The 16,689-nt window shown below is 42.1% G+C and overlaps 1 protein-coding gene across 2 annotated transcripts in view; it reads right to left on the minus strand.

Annotated features, from left to right (window-relative positions):
• Nucleotides 1–15,461, minus strand: part of LOC110521508 (A disintegrin and metalloproteinase with thrombospondin motifs 6) — a 67,382-nt gene extending 51,921 nt beyond the window's left edge. Inside the window, exons 1-3 of one of the 2 annotated variants that reach the window (XM_036968614.2) lie at nucleotides 14,619–15,461; nucleotides 9,992–10,371; nucleotides 6–376 (exon numbers count right to left, since the gene is read on the minus strand). In XM_036968614.2, coding sequence (XP_036824509.2) covers nucleotides 6–376; nucleotides 9,992–10,097 — 477 coding nt within the window. In that variant the 5' untranslated portion in view covers nucleotides 10,098–10,371; nucleotides 14,619–15,461. The remainder of the gene's footprint in view (nucleotides 1–5; nucleotides 377–9,991; nucleotides 10,372–14,618) is intronic. The other variant, XM_090231475.1, reaches the window with a different exon arrangement.
• Between the last annotated feature and the right edge of the window lie 1,228 nt (nucleotides 15,462–16,689).

The raw sequence follows: 16,689 nt of genomic DNA on the forward strand, positions 1-16,689 counted from the left end.
CTTACCAGGCCGTTACAGTTGCTGAGAGCCACCATGCTGGAGTGGGGCTGACCATGCAGGTGGCCTACATAGAGACACTGGGGGGCATAAGGGTGGCTCCAGGCCAGACGGCCCCTCCTCCAGTACTCCACACGGAACTGGTGGGACAGCAGGCCCCCCTGCAGGGTCAAGTTGAGGAAGAAGTTAGTTTTGGTGGTGGAGAGTTGGTAGTACAGCTGGGACAGGTCCTGTTGCTGGTCCTCAGCACTGCGGTGGCTCCGCCGGTGGTGGTTGGGGCTGTCTGCACCGCCATCCTCTGTGTCCAGGGTCTCGCCCTGCGGCCCCACACGAACCGGGATGACAATTTCATACTGGCCCAGGCTGGACAGGAACGTAGCTGGACAGAGACAGAGAGAGGAGAGAGAGAGAGAGAGAGAGAGAGAGAGAGCGACAGAGCACAAATGTCAAATTTGACATTTCAATTAAACTTTGGTAAAATATACAGTATGTGCATTATCATCAAGGCTTAAAGCTCTCGAGGACAGGCCAGAGTCAGTCGTGATTAGTGAGATTCTTGAGGACTTCTCAGTCTACGCTATCCCTCCCAAGGCCAAAGGATGTCTCCATGGCAACCCTGAAATCGTATACTTCCTGTCTCCGGCTTTGCGCCCGGAGATTTATTGTCCAAACACGACGCTCCAAACACTGCACTAACAGGGGAAAGGTAAACAGAAATGAGCCCAGTTTTCATCAAGGCCTTTAGCCTTGTTTTGTGGAGAAACAGCCCTCCCCACTGAGAGTAAACAGGCAGGGATTAGTGTCTGTACCTTAAGTCTATGCCCGGCCTCTCTGTATACATGGCCAGGCCAGCATAAACAAACAGCAAGCACCATTACAGCTCCCCAGACCCCTCCAACCCCTAGACCCATTTCACATCCTTCAGCACATTCTGCAACGGCCAGTTATAGGAGCTTTGAATAACTCCCCTACACCATTTTAGACAACATACACAAATTTCCCCAAATAAAAAGTAGTATTTTCATGGTAATTACATAGGAAAGCCTCATAGAGGGCTGGAGTGGACTGGTCAGCATTCAGATAAAATAGATTGTTTCAAAAGTCTACTGTACCCCCAATCTCGCCTCCTCCATCACCCCCTCCACCCCTACGTGTATCCACAGCTGTACAGCTGCTCCGCGTGCCCTGATTGCCTGCCTGCCTGCTTTGCTCTGTGGCTCTCTCTCTGCAGCGCAGCAGTAATCTGTCCAGACACAGCCACCTGATAAGCCTGTCTAATTAATGAGTGTGAGGCAGCTAGTGGGCTGACTTGGCTCCACCACTGTTTTCATAAGGCTGCCATATGGCTGTCGGTCCTCTCCCAATGAACTGTGCCCACATGTGCAGGGTACTTCAAAAGGGAAATATGGTTGGTACAATGGAAATGAGGGGAGCAAATGTGTCTGTACAGTATAAGAGTACAGTAAGTCTTAGTCTGGTCTGAAGGGTCGCATGGCGTCTGATCCTCTCCCAGGCCCCCTACTGGTTCAGAGGCCCAGCCATCTATAGGTCATCACACAGTGCTCATGTTATCACAAGACAACATTGGGCATAAACCTGATGGAAAGCTGCTCCCAGCTCTATGACACCACAGAACCATTCTTCAGATTATTTTTGATATATTATCTAATCCCCAGGAGGAAGAAACTATCATTACTTACCAATAAACACAACCGGTAAAACAGAGAGGCCCATAAAAGAGTGCTCACCTTTTATCAAATAAACTGCCATACGCACTACCCAGGATTTGGTTTATTTGAGCTTTTAGAAGAAAGGAACCTTTAATTAGCCTCTTTAAAAATAGAAAAGGAAACGAGAACAGTGGCCCTTTTTACTGTAACGTTCCCAGAGAGGCTACTTCTCTTTTTCTCTCTCTCTCTCTGCACCAGATGTGCTGCAGCTGTCTCTAGATTGGGCAGAGTGGTGAGAGGCTCTCTGGTCTCTCTCTCCAGTCTGTCATCCATGCCTGGCTGAAAGAGTCAATCTCAGCCTCAGTCACCATAGGGCCCTGTCAACAGTTCCTCTACTCAATGCTCATAACTCTGCTCTCAGCTCTGTCTTCCCTGTCTGTCACCATCTCTGTCTCCCTCCATGTCTCCTTGTCTGTCAGTATTTCTGCCAGTCTGTATCCGTCGGCCTGTCTGTCTGTCGGCCCGTCTGTCTGTCTGTCTGTCTGTCTGTCTGTCTGTCTGTCTGTCTGTCTGTCTGTCTGTCTGTCACATCTCGACCTGGGACAGTTGACTGTCTGAGTTATAAGACTGTGGTGCGGATCTTCACTCTGAGGGAAAAGTTGTACACATATACAGTGCATTAGGAACGTATTCAGATCCCTTGACTTTTTCCACATTTTGTTACATCACAGCCTTATTCTAAAAGGCATTAAATGACATGTTTTCCTCATCAATCTACACTAGCGGTCGACCGATTAATCAGCATAGCCGATTAATTAGAGCCGATAAAAGGTTTTCATAACAATCAGTAATGGGCCTTATTGGGCGCATGTCGGTACATACAAGAGTTTTATATCGGCTGAAAGCTTACATTTTTCTTAATATAACTGCACTGTCCCAATTTACAGTAGCTATTACTGTGAAAAAATGCCATGCTATTGTTTGAGGAGAGCTCCTAACAATAAAACACTTTTTTCACCTCTGAAGGTGAAATGTGTACATACATTCTGAAATCTTGCTCTGATTTATCATCCAAAGGGTCCCAGAGATAACATGAAGTGTCGTTTTGTTAGATCAAATCCTTTTTCATAGCCTAAAAAGGTCCATATAGCATGCACGATCGATTTTGTATTTCCACTCGTTCAATTTGCAAAGAAAGGAATCTGAAAATCTAACCCTAAATGTTGTTTCAACCAATCAAATCATATTTGTATGTATTCCTCAGAGATCCTAGAACGTAACCAGACTTCACTATAACATTTGGGGTGCAGTATATCCTATAGGACACCAAATTTGGTCAGAGAGCGACGCCTTCATGGCACGACGATGACGCGGGTGGTCTTCACTTGATCGACTGTAATTTTGTCAAATAAGCACCAATCGGGGTCAAATAAAGCTAGCTAGATAGGCAATGAGCTGTGCTTTACGGGAGTATCCAGAAACCCTGTGTCTGTCGGGAAAATGTAGCTGCTAACCTTGTGCGACAGCCAGCCTTTTAGTTTTGGACAAAAATTATAAGAAAATGGAGAGTTATGAAGTTATGAAAACTGGTTGTTTGCAAATGTTGAACTTATAATATGGCTACTAATACTGGAAAAGCTCAATCAAAGTCCAAGTATACAGATTTGACGATATTCTTGCAGAAAAATGTAATATGAATGTAAATGTCTCCTTCACGATTTGCCCAAATGTACCTGGATGACTTCACACTAAATGATATGTAGTTTGCTCATACTTCAAGTTATGCAATATGCATATCCTAGCTTCAGGGCCTGAGCTACAGGCAGTTGGATTTGGGTATGTCATTTTAGGTGAAAATTGAAAAAAAGGGGGCTATCCCTAAGAAGATTTATTAACAAAAGCACATTCGCGAAAAAAGCACACTCGTTTCACAAATGTCCCTAACCATAAACATCAATACCTTTCTTAAAATCAATACACAGAAGTATAATTTTTTAAACGTGAATATTTAGTTAAAAGAAATTCATGTTAGCAGGCAATATTAACTAAAGGAATTGTGTCATTTCTCTTGCGTTCTCTTGCGTTTTACATAATTATGACATAACATTGAAGGTTGTGCAATGTAACAGCAATATTTAGACTTAGGGTTGCCACCCGTTCGGAAATATACGGAACAGTTCCGTATTTCACTGAAATAATAAACGTTTTGTTTTCGAAATGATAGTTTCCGGATTAGACCATATTTATGACCAAAGGCTCGTATTTCTGTGTTTATTATATTATATTTAAGTCTATGATTTGATATTTGATAGAACAGTCTGGCTGAGCGGTGGTAGGCAGCAACAGGCTCATAAGCATTCATTCAAACAGCACTTTACTGCATTTTGCCAGAAGCTCTTAGCAATTCTAGAAACACAGCGCTGTTGATGACTTCAAGCCTACCAACTCCTGAGATTAGGCTGGCAAAAGTGCCTATAAGAACATCCAATAGTCAAAGGTATATGAAAAACAAATGGTATAGAGAGAAATAGTCGACACATCATAATTCACATAATAACTACAACCTAAATCTTCTTAACTGGGAATATTGAAGAACTGGGAATATTGAACCACCAGCTTTCATATGTTCTGAGCAAGGAACTTAAACGTTAGCTTTTTTACATGGCACATATTGCACTTTTACTTTTTTCTCCAACACTGTGTTGTTGCATTAGTTAAACCAAACTGAACATGTTTCATTATTTATTTGAGGCTAAATAGATTTTATTAAGTTAAAATAAAAGAGTTCATTGTTCAGTCAGTATTGTTGTAATTGTCATTATTACAAATATATATATATATATATATATATATATATATATATATATATATATATATATATAATTGGCTGATTAATAGGTATCGGCTTTTTTGGTCCTCCAATAATTGGTATCGGTATCGGCGTTGAAAAATCATAATCGGTCGACCTCTAATCTACACACAATACCCCATAATGACAAAATGAAAACAGGTTTTTAGACATTTTAGCAAATGTATTAAAAATAAGAAAGGAAAATACCTTATTTACATAAGTACAGTGCCTTGCGAAAGTATTCGGCCCCCTTGAACTTTGCGACCTTTTGCCACATTTCAGGCTTCAAACATAAAGATATAAAACTGTATTTTTTTGTGAAGAATCAACAAGTGGGACACAATCATGAAGTGGAACAACATTTATTGGATATTTCAAACTTTTTTAACAAATCAAAAACTGAAAAATTGGTCGTGCAAAATTATTCAGCCCCTTTACTTTCAGTGCAGCAAACTCTCTCCAGAAGTTCAGTGAGGATCTCTGAATGATCCAATGTTGACCTAAATGACTAATGATGATAAATACAATCCACCTGTGTGTAATCAAGTCTCCGTATAAATGCACCTGCACTGTGATTGTCTCAGAGGTCCGTTAAAAGCGCAGAGAGCATCAGGAAGAACAAGGAACACACCAGGCAGGTCCGAGATACTGTTGTGAAGAAGTTTAAAGCCGGATTTGGATACAAAAAGATTTCCCAAGCTTTAAACATCCCAAGGAGCACTGTGCAAGCGATAATATTGAAATGGAAGGTATCAGACCACTGCAAATCTACCAAGACCTGGCCGTCCCTCTAAACTTTCAGCTCATACAAGGAGAAGACTGATCAGAGATGCAGCCAAGAGGCCCATGATCACTCTGGATGAACTGCAGAGATCTACAGCTGAGGTGGGAGACTCTGTCCATAGGACAACAATCAGTTGTATATTGCACAAATCTGGCCTTTATGGAAGAGTGGCAAGAAGAAAGCCATTTCTTAAAGATATACATAAAAAGTGTCATTTAAAGTTTGCCACAAGCCACCTGGGAGACACACCAAACATGTGGAAGAAGGTGCTCTGGTCAGATGAAACCAAAATTGAACTTTTTGGCAACAATGCAAAACGTTATGTTTGGCGTAAAAGCAACACAGCTGAACACACCATACCCACTGTCAAACATGGTGGTGGCAGCATCATGGTTTGGGCCTGCTTTTCTTCAGCAGGGACAGGGAAGATGGTTAAAATTGATGGGGAGATGGATGGAGCCAAATACAGGACCATTCTGGAAGAAAACCTGATGGAGTCTGCAAAAGACCTGAGACTGGGACGGAGATTTGTCTTCCAACAAGACAATGATCCAAAACATAAAGCAAAATCTACAATGGAATGGTTCAAAAATAAACATATCCAGGTGTTAGAATGGCCAAGTCAAAGTCCAGACCTGAATCCAATCGAGAATCTGTGGAAAGAACTGAAAACTGATGTTCACAAATGCTCTCCATCCAACCTCACTGAGCTTGAGCTGTTTTGCAAGGAGGAATGGGAAAAAATGTCAGTCTCTCGATGTGCAAAACTGATAGAGACATACCCCAAGCGACTTACAGCTGTAATCGTAGCAAAAGGTGGCGCTACAAAGTATTAACTTAAGGGGGCTGAATAATTTTGCACGCCCAATTTTTCAGTTTTTGATTTGTTAAAAAAGTTTGAAAATCCAATAAATGTCGTTCCACTTCATGATTGTGTCCCACTTGTTGTTGATTCTCCACAAAAAAATACAGTTTTATATCTTTATGTTTGAAGCCTGAAATGTGGCAAAAGGTCGCAAAGTTCAAGGGGGCCGAATACTTTCGCAAGGCACTGTATTAACACCTTTTGCTATGAGACTCAAAATTGAGCTCAGGTGCATCCTGTTTCCATTGATCATCCATGAGAAGTTTCTACAACTTGATTGGAGTCCACCTGTGGTAAATTAAATTGATTGGACACAATTTGGAAAGGCACAAACCTGTCTATATTAGGTCCCACAGTTGACAGTGCATGTCAGAGCAAAAACCAAGCCATGAGTAACCAAAAAAGTGTTAAACAAATCAAATATATTTCATATTTCAGATTCTTCAAAGTTAGCCACCCTTTGCCTTGATGACAGTTTGCACATTCTTGGCATTCTCTCAACCAGCTTCATGAGGTAGTCACCTGAAATGCATTTCAATTAACAGGTGTGCCTTGTAAAAAGTTAATTTATGGAATATCTTTCCTTTTTAATGCATTTGAGCCAATTAGTTGTGTGGTGACAAGGTAGAGGTGGTATACAGAAGATAGCCCTATTTGGTAAAAGACCAAGTCCATGTTATGGCAAGAACAGCTCAAATAAGCAAAGAGAAATGACAGCCCATCATTACTTTAAGACATGAAAGTCAGTCAATACGGAAAATTTGAAGAACTTTGAAAGTTTCTTCAAGTGCAGTCGCAAAAAGCATTAAGCGCTATGATGAAACTGGCTCTCATGAGGACCGCCACAGGAAAGGAAGACCCAGTGTTACCTCTGCTGCAGAAGATAAGTTCATTAGAGTTAACAGCACCTCAGATTGTAGACCAAATAAATGCCTCTCAGAGTTCAAGTAACAGACACATCTCAACATCAACTGTTCAGAGAACACTGCATGAATCCGACCTTCATGGTCGAAATGCTGCAAAGAAACCACGACTCAAAGACACCAATAAAAAGAAGAGACTTGCCTGGGCCAAGAAACACGAGCAATGGACATTAGACCAGTGGAAATCTGTTCTTTGGTCTGATGAGTCCAAATTTGAGATTTTTGGTTCCAACCGCTTTGTCTTTGTGAGACGCAGAGTAGGTGAACGGATGATCTCCACATGTGTGGTTCCCACCGTGAAGCATGGAGGCAGAGGTGTGATGGTGTGGGGGTGCTTTGCTGGTGACACTATCTGTGATTTATTTAGAATTCAAGGCACACTTAACCAGAATGTCTATCACAGCATTCTGCAGCGATACGCCATCACATCTGGTTTGCGCTTAGTGAGACTATCATTTGTTTTTCAACAGGACAATGACCCACCACACCTCCAATCTGTGTAAGGGCCATTTTACCAAGGAGAGTGATGGAGTGCTGCATCAGATGACCTGGCCTCCACAATCACCCGACCTCAACCCAACTGAGATGGTTTGGGTTGGACCGCAGAGTGAAGGAAAAGCAGCCAACAAGTGCTAAGCATATGTGGGAACTCATTCAAGACTGTTGGAAAAGCATTCCAGGTGAAGCTGGTTGAGAGAATGCCAAGAGTGTGCAAAGCTGTCATCAAGGCAAAGGGTGGCTACATTGAAGAATCTAAAATCTAAAATATATTTTGATGTGTTTAACACTTTTTGGGTTACTACATGATTCCATATGTTTTATTTCATAGTTTTGATGTCTTCACTATTATTCTACAATGTAGAAAATAGTAAAAATAAAGAAAAACCCTTGAATGAGTAGGTGTGTCCAAACTTTTTACTGGTACTGTATACATTTCATGAAATGGTTTAATAACCCTGAACTAAATGACTTAATGCCACTACCACAATGGCTTACCTCATTATTCACTTATTTCAAGGGAAAAGGGATAGAATATTATTTGTAAAATAAAACAATTCTCCAACTACGCCATGTCTGCATATTTGTCCTCTCTTTCTTTTAAATAAACACAAAGACACTAGCCAAATATACTCTGCAGCTTGTCTAGAATTGCAGCAGCAAATATAGGCAGATTTCATGCCCTCAGCAAATTTCCAATTTTCTAATTCTGTTTTTGTTGAAGGTTTTAATCTAGAATGACTTAAAGGGGTTACCATTCTGTGAGATAACAACTTACACTTGGCCAGGAGTCAATATCCATTTTGGGAGACATGACTAGCGTGGAGGAATCTAACAGTGGTGCTGTAATGTATAAGGCCAGACGTACTGCAATTGAATTTCAAACCATTAACAAATTGAGCTATGACCTACTTGTTGCATTTTCCAGTGAATACTTGTGATAAATGCTAACTAATAAAAAAATATTACCGTCAATCATCAATGAAGCTGGTTTCATTTTTGTGTTAGAAAAGTGTCCTTCTGGCCTCCCGAGTGGTGCAGCGGTCTAAGGCGTCACTACAGACCCGGGTTCGATCCCGGGCTGTGTCACAACCGTCCGTGATCGGGTGTCCCATAGGGCGGCACACAATTGGCCTAGTGTCGTCCGGGTTAGGGAAGGGTTTGGCCGGGGGGGGGGGCTTTACTTGGCTCATTGCACTCTAGCGACTACTTGTGGCGGGCCAGGCGCCTGCAGGCTGACAGTGCTTGTCAGTTGAACGGTGTTTCCTCTGACACATTGGTGCAGCTGGTTTCCGGGTTAAGCTGGCAGGTGTTAAGAAGCGTGGTTTGGTGGGTCATGTTTCGGAGGACACGTGATTCGACCTTCGCCTCTCCTGAGCCCTTTGGGGAGATACGGTGATGAAACAAGATCGTAATTGGATCACAATTGTATATCACAAAAAGGGGGTAAAATACAACAACAACAAAATTATACAAAAAAAAGTGTCCTTCGAGAGCTCAGTTTAAACAGAGAACCTAAATTAATGGGCCTGTCACGCCCTGAACTTAGAGATCCTTTATTCTCTATTTTGGGTTAGGTCAGGGTGTGACTCGGGTGGGCATTCTAGTTTTATTATTTCTATGTCGGCCTGGTATAGTTCCCAATCAGAGGCAGCTGTCTATCGTTGTCTCTGATTGGGGATCATATTTAGGCAGCCTTTTCCCACCTGTTTGTTGTGGGATCTTATTTTGTGTATAGTTGCTGGTTATTACTACATAGCTTCACGTTCGTTTCTTTCTTCTTTATTGTTTTTTGCTGGTTCACATTAAATAAAGATGATGAACCCAACCCACGCTGCACCTTGGTCCGATTCTTACAACAACGTTCGTGACATGGCCTGTGGTGGTTTTTAAGGAAGCAGTGTGGCAGACAATTGGAAACATGATGTACAGGGTGCAGAGGTTAAGCATAGGAAATACACAATCAGTGCCTTGTTCTGCATGACAAGCCATGGACACTCTGGGTATTTACGTCCGAGCCTAAATGGGATTGGTCTGGCTGAGGAGTGGTGGGGTTAGTGTTAGGGGGTTGGCGCATGGCTCTCTGTCTCTGGAGTTGATTTGTGAGAGCAGGGTTCAAGTTTAGCAGGGCCACTCTGCCCTGGTGTGTGGGTCAGGTTAGAAGACACCCTCCCCACTGTATGGAACAGCTCATTGAATTGGTTCTTTACCTGTTTGAGTGAGGCACCAGGACTAGAAATGTTGAAGCACTTTCACAGTTCAGGATAGAGAATAATACAATATGATAGTAATAATAACATACTGCAATCATACTGTATATTCAGGATCAACATTTATACATTTAAACATGTCCATTTATGTCAAACAGAAGAGAAGAATGGAGTCGACCCGATCTCTGCTCACCTTGTGACTGGGTGAACTTTTCAGCAGTCTGACTTTCTGCGACCTCGGTGGCAACCATGACGATGATGACAACAATGCAGGCCAAGGTCCTCCATAGCATTTCCATGGTTACTACAGCAAGCTTCAGTGCGGTCCCCAGGCCTCTGTCCCAACATGTCTTCTGCCCTCTGATGCCCCTCGCTCACCAATGGGACGCAGTGCACTCAAGGGCCATGGCAGCAGGATAGAGCTCCAGAGACTGTACTGGAGAGCTCTGGACACACAGCCTCTCTGCTTCTGTCTCTCTGGTAGAACCACGGTCAGGAGAAGATTCTGATAGAGAGACTGTCTCTTGAGTACAGCAGCAGCAACAGCGGACTCTATAATGTACTGTGGCCTCTCTGTGGAAGAGAAACAGGTTAGTGTGAGGGGAGAGTGGGGAGGGAGAGAGAGAGGGCATGAGATCCACCTGACCCAAATGGTTCCCCTCTGACAACACAAATATATCTAGTCTGTAGTCAGTGCCTCATAAACAGCCATCTCCCACTGCGTCTTCAGCTAATCAATCATTCCTCCTGTCACAGGAAAACTGTGGCTGACAATCTGACGACTAGGGTTTGCAAGTCTCGACCTGGGGGCCACTGTGTCTATTTTAGTGGTCTGAAATGAGTTAAAGCAGAATGGAAGACATTGATCTTTTAAAACGCTGTGCTTAGGCTGAGTAGGGTTGGAAGTGGGTGCTATGTCAGTGGCTGTGGAGGAAAATCACCCACACTCACTTTGGGCCTAATGTGGCCTGGCCCCATTACAGGATTGAGGCAGACACACAGCGAGAATAGGCCATTAGCCACAGATCAGGCAATTGTTGGGAAATCAAAAAATGGCCTTTGAAAAAGCAACATTGGTTATTATTACATTAAAACACTGAAGATGTCCTTTTCACCATCGCACTTTGAAGTGTACAGAGGAGTTAAAAGCTTACTAACAGTAACATTGTGACTTTTGTTCCTAAGCCATTTTGGCAATGTCATTGAGAGGCCCAAACCCAATATTTGATACCGTTCCCTGCCACACTGCCCACCTCCCTCCATTCCCCCTCTAATCGCTCTCTCAGTGTGTCTGAGTAAAGAACAGAGCAGAGACACTGGCTCAGATGGGATGGCTGGCTGCAAACCAACTGTAGGCAAAGGTAATCGGAAGCAGATGGGAAATTATTTGGCGACGAGCGTGAGGGAACAAGTTGCTTGCCTCCTGACAAAAAAATTACTAACAGGGAGTTCAAAGCTCAAGGGGCTGAAAGAGAGATGGGAGAGAGTGTGCTGTTCAGTCCAGCTGGGAGAGACATTCTTGAATACTAACACACCGGTTATGAATACGTGTAGGTGTGTGTTTGTATTTGTATGTGTAGGTGTATATTTGTATTTGTGTGTGTGTGTGTATGTGTGTTTGGTTTTACTATCCTTGTTGGGACCAGAAGCCCTCACAAGGATAGCAAAACAAGGAAAGTAGGGACATTTCGCCGGTCCCCACAAGGAAAAAAGCTATTTTAGGGTTAGGTGTTAGGGTTAGGAGTTAGGGGTTAGGTTAAGGGTTAGGTTTAGGGTTAGGTGTTAGGGTTAGGAGTTAGGGGTTAGGTTAAGGGTTAGGTTTAGGGTTAGGTGTTAGGGTTAGGAGTTAGGGTTAGGTGTTAGGGTTAGGTGTTAGGGTTAGGTGTTAGGGTTAGGAGTTAGGGGTTAGGTTAAGGGTTAGGTTTAGGGTTAGGGTTAGGAGTTAGGGGTTAGGTTAAGGGTTAGGTTTAGGGTTAGGTGTTAGGGTTAGGAGTTAGGGTTAGGTGTTAGGGTTAGGTGTTAGGGTTAGGTGTTAGGGTTAGGAGTTAGGGTTAGGTGTTAGGGTTAGGTGTTAAGGTTAGGAGTTAGGGGTTAGGTTAAGGGTTAGGTTTAGGGTTAGGAGTTAGGGGTTAGGTTAAGGGTTAGGTTTAGGGTTAGGGTTAGGGAAAATATGATTTTGAATGAAAATTAATTGTTTGGTCCCCACAAGAATAGTAAAAAAAAGTATGTGTGTGTGTGTGAGAGAGAGAGAGAGAGAGAGAGAGGGAGAGAGGGGGGGGCAGTCCCCGCCCCTCCCGACACAGAGAGGTAAGTGGGGTAGATGTAGGCTTAATGTGCCTCTGGTTCCCTGGGTCCCAGTGCAGCAGTGCAGCAGTTCATGGTATAATACAGTCCTAAAACACTAAGGGGGCTTTGTGTTCCAACTTAAATGTGGAGCAACTGTAAACCCCTCTCCTCTCTCCATCTCCACAGCCCTCCCTCACTCCCTCTCTTCGCCCCTTCCGACCCCTCCCTCCAGGCTTTTTTCAGTAATTTCCTGCTTGGCCAAACTCTCTTTTATTTTCATTACTTTTTGTTGGAGTCTAATTTTATTGTGGGGTTATTACACTTGCAGCAATATAGCAAATGTGTCCATTAAAACTATTTCTCATCTTGTTTACTTAATCAGACCCCCTAAGATTGCCTTTGTGTTTTCAAACAAGGCTACTTAAAAGCTTTACTGACTGTCTTCAAGTTCTCCCTACACTAACTAAATCCTTGCTCAGTTAGGAAACATAACAACAATTTGGTTGAATGGGGATTTTCACAATCTCTTGAAAGTGATTTTGTCATTTGTCTTTGGGGGTCTGTTTTGCAACAGTTTTCCTTTCAGAAAGATAATGTTGATGTGTTAAGCTTTTCAACATATCTACTGCATTGGAAAAGGCAGTGAAAAGTATGTTTTTGCAGACTATCTATAGTGATGTTGCCAGGAAGCGTCCAGACAGAATTTAAAATACTAAACAAACCCATATGACCTGCTCAAAGCAAAGGCTCTCAGTCTCTCTAAGAAATGCAGATGCTAATTGTCCCCTGCTCCTAACACCACCCTCACTGTGCTCCTTTGAAGACACCACTATGATTTTCCACTCCCCCTCTCTCTCTTTTCTGATATCAGACTGACTCTTCACTCCCTCATATTATGTCATTTCTGAGTTATATTCAAGTAGGGGAGAGTGTGGCCTCGCCTCTTCACTATACTGTAAACACATCAACACTAAGTGAAAGCTGGGAGCTCATGCAACACATAGCCTAGATACTTGTATCCCCCTGACAGCAGTCATTCCCTCAGAAGTGGCTTCGAAAAACAAGCTCAATTCACATGACTCCTCCATGTTAAGCCTTCCACAACAAACAACAGATGAGGTGATACAAATAATAGGGAGAATAAAGGAAGGGATCTCAGTCTAAACACTAGTGGCATTCCTCCTTCAATCCCCCCCCCCAAAAAAAAAACAATCTGGAGATGAAAAGTGTGAACATAAACAATTAGGCTTGTCAGACAGCCAAGGATGCGCACTCTGAAAATGAGCCGTAGTCTAAGACAATATTTTCTGAGAGCTGGCTTCAGGTGGGCTGACTCAGTCAGCAACTGTAGACCATACAGAAGAGAGGCAGTTTAAGCCTTGAGTTCTTGAGTTTCATATTTCTCATGCTACATACTCACAGACAAAGAAAGACTACAGATTTGTCCATTCTCCTAAGTCAGTTGAGAGAGACCTAGGAACCTCACATGCAGATCAAACACTGGGCAGCCCTACCATGGTGAAGCTACTGGATGTGAAAGGCATTCACAATATGACCAAAACATCAATACGTTTTGTGACACAAATCCTTTCCATACATTTTTTTTGATTTAACCAAGCAACACCAACATTGGATTTTGTTACAAAAGACGCCACAAGCCTAATGTCAGCACTAGTTCACTTCTGGGTCAGTCTCATAAATCTGATCATTGGCTGAGGAAGAGGAGCACTATGTGGAGGGGGGGGGGGGGTCTGTATGGACTGCTTGTACCAGATATACAACTCTGTGTTCAATGTTCAATGAATCACTATGCAACTCCTTCAAGGTACTTGATTTGTGATTTTTTTGAAAAATATTTGTTTGAGGTGTGCGTGTGCATGAGAGAGAGACAGAGAGTGACAGACAGATGTCACCCAAACACACAAATATTCATCAAACACGTTTAAACAGTGCAGTAGTTCACTGATGTCTTGAAGAATCCACTTCTGCCTATTCTTTCTCCAACTCTTGCAGGAGCATTGCTTGCTCCCTCGCCCGTCAGAAAACCTCATAAGACCATGGGCATGTGCCATTTGACACTACATGCTGCTGCTCCCAGGCATCAGACAAGCACAGTCTCTCAACGCCCGCAACCTATGGGTTCAGCTTTTCAAATAACAGTATCAATTTCACTCAACTATATGGGGAAAGTGTTTTGGATCCATGACAGTTTCTTCATTAACCTCAACGCAATTAAACAAAGAAATACCACCAACAAATGGTGTTAATATACAATTCTAAATATTCTACTTTACTGAGAAATCAACCCCATCACAAAATATCATGGTCTGACTCGACCTGATAATTCCATGGTCATTTTCGAGTTGTGAAAAATTACTTTAAATATCTGTAAAATCGATATGGAAGACTTCTAAAGAAGCCGTCAAGCATTTTTGCGGAATGGACTATGCTCTCATAATACAGCCTACAGAGAAGTGCACACTAGGTTTACGAAAGATACGTTTAAAATAAGTTTAAAAATGAGAGTCCAGTACCTTTTTCTTGTCCCTGTCCAGATTCACTATGGTTGCCTCTCGGGGTTTCCGATGTCTTTCTCCTGTCCTCCTTTGAGACGTGTCAGTTGCCTTGAAAAGTTATGTCTGTATTGAGCCGAGGATCGTAGATGAGTGGACCTCTCCTGCTCCCAGGGTCCCACTGCCACAGCAACGCGGTGGATGCCTGCTCGTCCGCTCGCTCTCACAGCTGCGTACTAGACCAGGAAGTGAAAATGTTAATGGTAGCGTCTGTACGCACGGAGGAGCTACACCAAAGATTTTTGGCTACAGAAAACAGAGGGGGCCCAATGTGATGTTTATAACACAACTACAACCAAACGTATGCAACAACATATAAAGACATACATTTTGTTCCATTTGACGTTTACAATATGATATGTCGATGATAAGTTCAACTATACATCATGCTTGCAAGAAAAGCGACTTCCATAATAACCTGGTTTAAGAGACGGGAGAGAGGCTGCTACATCTGGTTCTTATGGGGATTCTAATCAAAATAAACGTTTTATCAACGACAATGTTATTTTTGAGAAGCCACATTCATTTTGTGAAAAACATTTCTATAATGTGTTGGATTTCCTACTTTCAGATTTTTCGAACTCACTTCTTCGTTTTCACTGGTGCAGTTTGCTATAGAACATTCGCAGATTAAACACTGCAGACACTCCGATTAGCTAGATAAAAGGAGATGTTTTAATCGGAGTACTCATCAATTACGACTTTACCCAACATAGGCCTATACCATTTACATGACTAATGCCGGCATACACGTAAACCCAGAATGAGATTGCACTGTCAGGTCTGGTGTGGAGACGTTGCTGTAGTAGGTTCTATATGACCTAGTAGTACCAGTGGGTAATTTTATGATGACAGTGTAGTTACCTGAATAGTTAAAGGAGAAGTTCACTTTATTTGAACCAAATCTCTATTTTCAATGTACATTTATCTGCAATGTATATTTGATCTGCAATGTAATAAAAAATATGAAAAATATCTGAATTGTAAATGTATCCGCAATGTAAATTTATCTGCAATGTTACATTCCATTTTGCTGCAGAGCTGGTAGGGGAAACCGTTTGATTTGCACAGAATGGATCATAGCGTTACGGATAAAGTCAGAGTGACACAATTTCATGTGTACAACATCTAAAGACTTGCTTCACTATACTGGTTGCGTTGTTGTTTCTAAAAGGAAGTATTTGGGTGTTTTTAAAGCCTTTGTTCATATTTTCCTGAGCCCCTATAACTTCTGAACAAGCATGAAGAAGTATATCACTGGTAGGGTAAGTTTCTCAAAAACAATTAAGATCACAAATATCTAGGCACTTCTATAATAATACCATTAACATTGGAAATAGAGATTTGGTTCAAATATAGTGAACGTCTCCTTTAATCCAGACCGCCCTCTGTAGTTGATTTGGAGCATGGCCTTCTTCAAACTTTTTTTTGTAAGGTATGGTAGACAATGCATTGGCCCTGTTTTGAAATGTGACTAACAAGATACAGTGCATTCGGAAAGCATTCAGCCCCCTTTACATTATCCACATTTTCCCTCATCAATCCACACACAATACCATGTACTGACAAAGCGAAAACAAGGTTTTTAACCATTTTTGCAAATTTGTTAAAAATAATAAACAGAAATACCTTTTGCTATGAGACTCGAAATTGAGTTCAGGGGCATCCTGTTTCCATTGATCATCCTTGAGATGTTTCTACAACTTGAAACAACTTGAAACATGAGGTAAATTCAATTGACTGGACATGATGTGGAAAGGCACACACCTGTCTATATAAGGTCCCACAGTAGACAATGCATGTCAGAGCAAAAACCAAGTCATGAGGTCGAAGGAATTTTTAAAATTGTATTTATTTATTTCACCTTTATTTAACCAGGTAGGCCAGTTGATAAAGATAAAGATAAAGATAAAGATAAAGATAAAGCAAAGCAGTGCGACACAAACAACACAGAGTTACACATGGGATAAACAAACATATAGTCAATAACACAATAGAAAAATCTAAATACAGTGTGTGCAAATGTGGTAAG

Source organism: Oncorhynchus mykiss, chromosome 4 (assembly GCF_057628025.1).
Source record: "Oncorhynchus mykiss isolate SJ-2025 chromosome 4, ASM5762802v1, whole genome shotgun sequence".
Lineage (NCBI taxonomy): Eukaryota > Metazoa > Chordata > Actinopteri > Salmoniformes > Salmonidae > Oncorhynchus > Oncorhynchus mykiss.